Source organism: Fukomys damarensis, unplaced genomic scaffold, assembly GCF_012274545.1.
Source record: "Fukomys damarensis isolate Sample0158 unplaced genomic scaffold, DMR_v1.0_HiC HiC_scaffold_5, whole genome shotgun sequence".
In the NCBI taxonomy this organism is placed as follows: domain Eukaryota; kingdom Metazoa; phylum Chordata; class Mammalia; order Rodentia; family Bathyergidae; genus Fukomys; species Fukomys damarensis.
In genome coordinates, this window is record NW_022900917.1 from 32,357,350 (window position 1) to 32,363,502 (window position 6,153).

General features: G+C 36.0%; 1 protein-coding gene across 1 annotated transcript in view; it reads left to right on the top strand.

Annotated features, from left to right (window-relative positions):
* The window catches only part of Mrps28 (mitochondrial ribosomal protein S28), a 117,883-nt gene that overhangs the window by 20,865 nt on the left and 90,865 nt on the right, over positions 1-6,153 (top strand). Inside the window, exon 2 of the mRNA XM_010636235.3 lies at positions 2,415-2,596. Coding sequence (XP_010634537.1) covers positions 2,415-2,596 — 182 coding nt within the window. The remainder of the gene's footprint in view (positions 1-2,414; positions 2,597-6,153) is intronic.

Sequence of the window (6,153 nt, forward strand, 5' to 3'; positions counted from 1 at the left end):
AGGTGCCCAGGCTGCCCTTGAATTTGGTATCATCCTGCCTCAGCTTCTGTGTGACTGGGACTATAGGCATGTGATGCTGCATATGACTTCAAGAGTATCTCTCTCTTTTTTCTTTTTCTTTTTTTTTTTTGTACCAGGAATTGAACTCAGGGCCTTGTGCTTGCCAGGCAGGCACTGTACTGTTAAGCTGTATTCCTAGCCTAGAATATCTTTTTAAATAGTACAGAATGTTCAATTTCCTAAACCAAGGGGGAAAATATTACTCTCTATCATACTATTCATAATTGTAAAGAAGATTTTAGAAAAAGACCTAGAAGTGGGTGAATTATCTTCAATAGGTGTTTAACTACTGGATCTACTCCTTGACCTGCCTGTCATGTGAGGCTGTTTTAATTTTACTACGGCTTCAACTGAGTCTGCGAAAAAAAGAATGAGAAAGGAAGCTAATAGGTATGAACTGCAGAAGTTGAGTAATAGGAAAGTAGGTTAAAGTGGCAGGACTCTCACAGGTGGCAAGCAGGATGAAACTCCCAAGTTGTTGCTGTCTGCCTTTCCCTGCCGCGGTGCTCGTCAGCTGTCCTGGGCATCACCACTGCTCTGTAGAGCCTACAGAACATGTTTTTCCCTCTTGGCTCTCTGCAAGAAAGAACTATTTTTTTAAAGGTGGTTATTTAAGGAGCTTTAATGTTGTACTTTGTGGAATTATAAATTGATGTTATGATTCATGTCATACACTCCTGGCTCCTTTTTCAGCTCAAGCTGGAATCTGGGTCTCTTATTTTGGTTTAGATTGATTCTTCTTTTCTAAGGATTCTTTCCCAGGGAGTTTCAACCCAATGAAATAAATTCATCACTATGTCCTCCCTCTAGCACCTAAGGGACTTGATGTCAACCAGATGTCTTAATTTTCTTTTTTTTGAGGTAGAGCTCATAAACTTGTGGTCTGTGGGCCAAATTCAACACCTGGCTGAGTTTTGCCTGATTTGTAAAATGGGAATTTTTTTCCTTTTCAATGTATAAGCATTTAAAAATTGGAAATTTTACTTTGACATATGGACTTTTGGCATCTTGGCTAATAAAACATGTTAGCAGCAACCACATTTGATTGCAGTTGGAGCTGGAGTTGAGGAGTGGCTGTGCCTTTTAGACTGCACACATACTGTTCTGCATAGAAGCCCTCATGTGGTCGAGTATTTGAGCTTATTATCTTTACAATGTAAACCTTTTTTTTTTTTTTGGTACCGGGGATCGAACTCACGACCTTGTGCTTGCGAAGCAGGCAGCGGGACCATTAAACTAAATCCCTGGCCCCTATCTTTACAATAATACATGCATTAAAATTAAGTAATGATATAATTATACAGTTTAAAGAGCAAATATACTCTTAAACTCTTAATAATTTTCCTTGAATAACAAATGTAACACTCCAAAGACAGGATGTAGGTAACCAAATTGTTAATATTGTTCTGTGATTAATTCCACAAATGGAAATTTAGTACTTCCCTTTTTGTTTGTGCCTAAGCATGCACACATCATACCATTTGCAAATTAAAAGAAGGCACAAATTGGTGCACATAGATTTCTTTAAAAACATATGTTTGGAAAAAAATTGGAAGAAAAATAGGAGTAATCAGGCTACGTTATGTGTTCAGCCATACCTCAAGTGAATTCATTCTGTAAAGAGATTCCTAGAAAGTGAGCAGCACAAAATGATTAAAGAAGGTACTTTCTTTTGAATTTTACTTTAGGAAAAAGAAGGAAATCAAAACAAACCCAGATTGTTTAAAATTGTTATATAATGGGGTGAGGGAGGTAGCTCCATGGTGCCTGGGCCTGCTTGGCAAGTGCAAGGTCCTAAGTTGGATTCCCAGTACTGCAAAAAAATTTTTTTTTTAAATTAAAAATTAGTAACTTGTATTTAGACTGATAATTGTGATGAAGGGCCTTAGTTGTTTTTGTGTGAGTGTATATTTGAATTCATATTAAAAGAATAATTATTCTCACTAAACCTGAATCACAAGGCATTTTTTTATAAATGATCAGAATGAGGAATAAAATCAGTGGCTTCTTTGGATGCTTTCTTCACATTCAGATTCTGACACCCTTAAGTACCACTCGGAAGGGTTGGATGCAGACACTCTTGTGCTGCTTACCTGCTTGGGCTTCTGAGACTCATTGCAGGCCACAAGTGCTGCAGGCCACTGGTACTTTTAGGAAAGAAAGGGAGGAGGAGGAGGAAGTTAAGAGCATAACTGACTGTTTAAAGCAAAGTTCCACTTACATTCTTTTATTCCTACAAAATGTGAATGTACAGCAAGTTGACTTTTTAAAATTTCCCCTTGACTTTATCATATTTACCACATTGTATCTTAATGTTGAATTTTATGTATATAAATATCTCTTTTCATACTTAGGAGTCTCCAAAAGATGTGGAATCCTTTGCATCCATGTTGAGATACTGTCCTCTTACACAGATGGGACCTGCCAAGGATAAACTGGTCATTGGAAGAATCTTTCATGTTGTGGAGAATGATCTTTACATAGATTTTGGTGCCAAGTTTCACTGTGTATGTAAAAGACCAGCAGTGGATGGAGAGTAAGTAAAATCATTGCTGAGTGCTTTAAAAGTATTTGTAAAAGTTGATGTACCACAAAAGTATTGTGGGGTGGGCCGGGGATTTAGCTCAGTGGCTCTGCACCCACCTTGCAAGCACAAGGTCCTGAGTTCAATCCCTGGTACCAAAACAAACAAACAAACAAACAAACAAAAAAAAAGTATTGTGAGCATAGGTGATATTTGAAAAGGCAGGAAGTATATTTATTTTGCTTGATAGTGATATTAGAAGAAAAGACTAAAGTGCTTAAAAATACTTATTAGTCATGATAGGCCACATTCATGTCTTCTCAAAGCTATGAAAATATTTTTGAGGAAGATGTGAATGTTCATCCTGATAACAAATTATCCCACATCATAAAATTAAAATTTTGCAGTAATACATGCTGCATAGGCCCTTTTACCTGTAACTTTCTTTGCCCTTTCTCTTTTCCACATTTATTTTTGCTTTTCAGGGAAACTCCTTTTTGTTTCTTTGTCTTTCACTACCAAATTCTGATGTTTTGTCATTTTGTTTTATTAGTTTTACATCTCTTGTTCAGAGTTATTTTTCTTTTTATATGAACAATTCATTCTATGTATAGTTTGTACTAATATTTATGAATATAAATGTGCATTGGGGACAGCACTAAGATGGGAGATCTAGGAGTAGAATATCAAGTTAAAGCAGATACTGAGCTAAGATGGGTCAGCAGGAGTAAACAAGATAAGAATGATTTTTTCCCCATCAGTTTTTATTGTGAACGTTTAGATTTCAGTAGTTTGGTATCAGGATGCATCTTAGAGTTGATAGTATTTTTTTACCTAATAGCACATCAAGTAATGGCACATCTAATAATCAGTGACATCTTAGTAGGAATTACAGTGAGAAATTTGTGATGTTTCACAATGAATTATATTGTAGAAATGAATAAGGAGAGATTCTAGCCCTAAGTGAGCAATGAGAAGAATGAGTTACCCCTCCTGAGAACTCTGAGTATCTAAAAGTGTAGCTCAAAAAAAAATAGTGCAGGTGATAATGGGACTTCCCACTTAGGGAATACAAGCTTGTTCCACCTGAATATGAACAGGACCTGATAAAATATCTTGTTTTGATATCAGCATAATACTTTATGAAATGAGTTTGGAAGTGTTTCTTCCCTTTTAATTGCTTGGAAAATTTTAAGAATTGGTGCTAGTTCTTCTCTAAAGTTCTGGTAAAATTCAAAAGTGACTTCAGGTCTTGAGATTTTTCTTAGTTGGTAGTTGATTGCTGTATCAGTTTCACTGGTTATTATTGGTCTATTCAGGTCTGTTTATTCTTGGTTCAATTTCTATAAGTCAGTTGTGTCTAGGAATTTATTCATTTCTTTCAGATTCTGTAATTTATTGGAATATAAGTTTTCTTTTTTTATTGAGTTTATTGGTACTTTTTAAGTATACAGTGCAGTTATATTCATCATTGGGATCTTCTACTTTACATGACAGATCTTAGTTCTCATTTTTTCCCTACATCCCTGCCCTCCCTTCACCCGCTTCACCCTTCCCTATTTACAAAGACTTTGTTTCCATTTTTTCCTTTTTTCATATTTTTTCCTTTTTCCTTATGTTCTTTCCCATCCCCTACCCACTTCTCCTTTAGCAAATTTCTTCCTGTTTCACACTATCAATTATACCATTTGAACCTTATTTACACTTTTAGTTTTTCACACCAGAGAAACTATTCGGTATTTATACAAGTGTGTTCTATTTATTTCACTTAAGAGGATAGCCTCAGTGTGCATCCATTTAGCTATAAATATCTCTAGTTTCTCATTCTATGTGGCTGAGTAGTACTCCATTTTATAAAAAAACCACATCTTCTTTATCCAGTCTCCAATTGATGGACATTTGAGATGTTTCCAAGATTTAGCTATTATAAACTGCCATTATAAACATGGGTATGCAAATATCGCTGTGGTATGATCCTTTTCTTTTGGGAAGATACCCAGAAGAGGAATAGCTGGGTCAAAGGGGACCTCTAATCCTAGTTCTTTGCAGTATCTCCATATTGATTTCCAGTGGTTGAACCAGTCTGCACTCCCACCAACAATGGAGAAGGGTTCCTTTCTCCCCACAACCCCACCAGCATTTGTTATTGGTTGATTTCTTGATAGCAGCCATTCTTTCTGGGTAAGGTGGAATCTCAGTGTTCTTTTCATCTGCATCTCTTGAATGACCAGTGATGTTGAACATTTTTTCATATATTTATTTGCTGCTTTTACTTCTTTGTCTGAGAAATGCCTGTTCATCTCAGATGCCCATTTTTGAACTGGGTCTTTATATTTGGGGGGGGTCTGATTTTTTTTAGTTCTAAATTTATATATTCTAGATAGTAGTCATTTGTCTGAGTAGCAGCTGGTAAAACTTTTTTCCCACATTGTAGGTTGTCTCTTAATTCTGTTGGTGGTTTCTTTTGCAGTGCAGTAGCTTTTTAATAAGATGCGATCCCAGTTGTTGAGTCTTTGTGCTAGTTCCCGTGCTACTGAGGATTTCTTCATAAAGTCTTTTCCTATGCCAGTGTCTTTGAGTGTTCTGCCTAACTTATCCTCCAACAAGTTTAGAGTTGCTGTTTTAATATTTAGATCTTTAATCCACTTGGATTTTAGTTTAGTTCATGGTGAAAGGTAAGGGTCTAATTTTAATCTTTGGCAGGTTGAAATCCAGTTTTTCCAACACAATTTATTAAAGAGTCCATCTTTCCTCCACTGAGGATAGTTGGCTCCTTTGTCAAAGATGAAATAGGTGAGTACATCTGGAGTTGTTTCTGTATCTTCAAGTCTATTCCACTGATCCTTGGGTCTTTTTCTTTGTCAGTACCATGCTATTTTTATCACACTGGCTTTGTGGGATTGTGATACCCCCTGTCATGTCTCTGTTGCCTAGAATAGCTTTTGGTATTCTAGGTCTCTTGTGGTTCCAAATGATTTTTGTATTATTTTTCTCTAGTTCTGTGAACTATACTGTTGGAATTTCAATCCGGATTGCATTGGATCTGTATAGCAGTTTTTCACTATGTTGATTCTTCCTACCCAGGAGCAAGGGATTTCTTTCCATTTTCTTATATGCTCTTCGATCTCTTTTTTTCAGAGTGCTATAATTTTCATTGTAGAGGACTTTTCCTTCCTTCCCTAGATTGATTCTTCAGCTACTCTACTGAATCTGTCAATGAAGTCTAAAAGTCTTTTCCAGAGTTTTTTTGGGTATTCTGTGTAGAATATGATATCATCAGCAAATAATGACAGTCTAACTTCTTCCTTTCCTGTTTTCATTGCTTTAATTTCTTTCTCATGTCTAATTGCTGTGGCTAATATTTCCAAAATTATATTGAACAGGAGTGGTGATAGTGGACATTCTTGTCTTGTTCTTCATTTTAAAGTCTTTTTCTAGAAGTCTAGAACAGGAGTTCCAGAACAGGAGTGGTGATAGTGGATATCCTTGTCTTGTTCCTGATTTTAGCATGAAGATTTTCAGTTTTTGACCATTTAGAATGATGTTGGCTGTTGGTTTTATAGAGATAG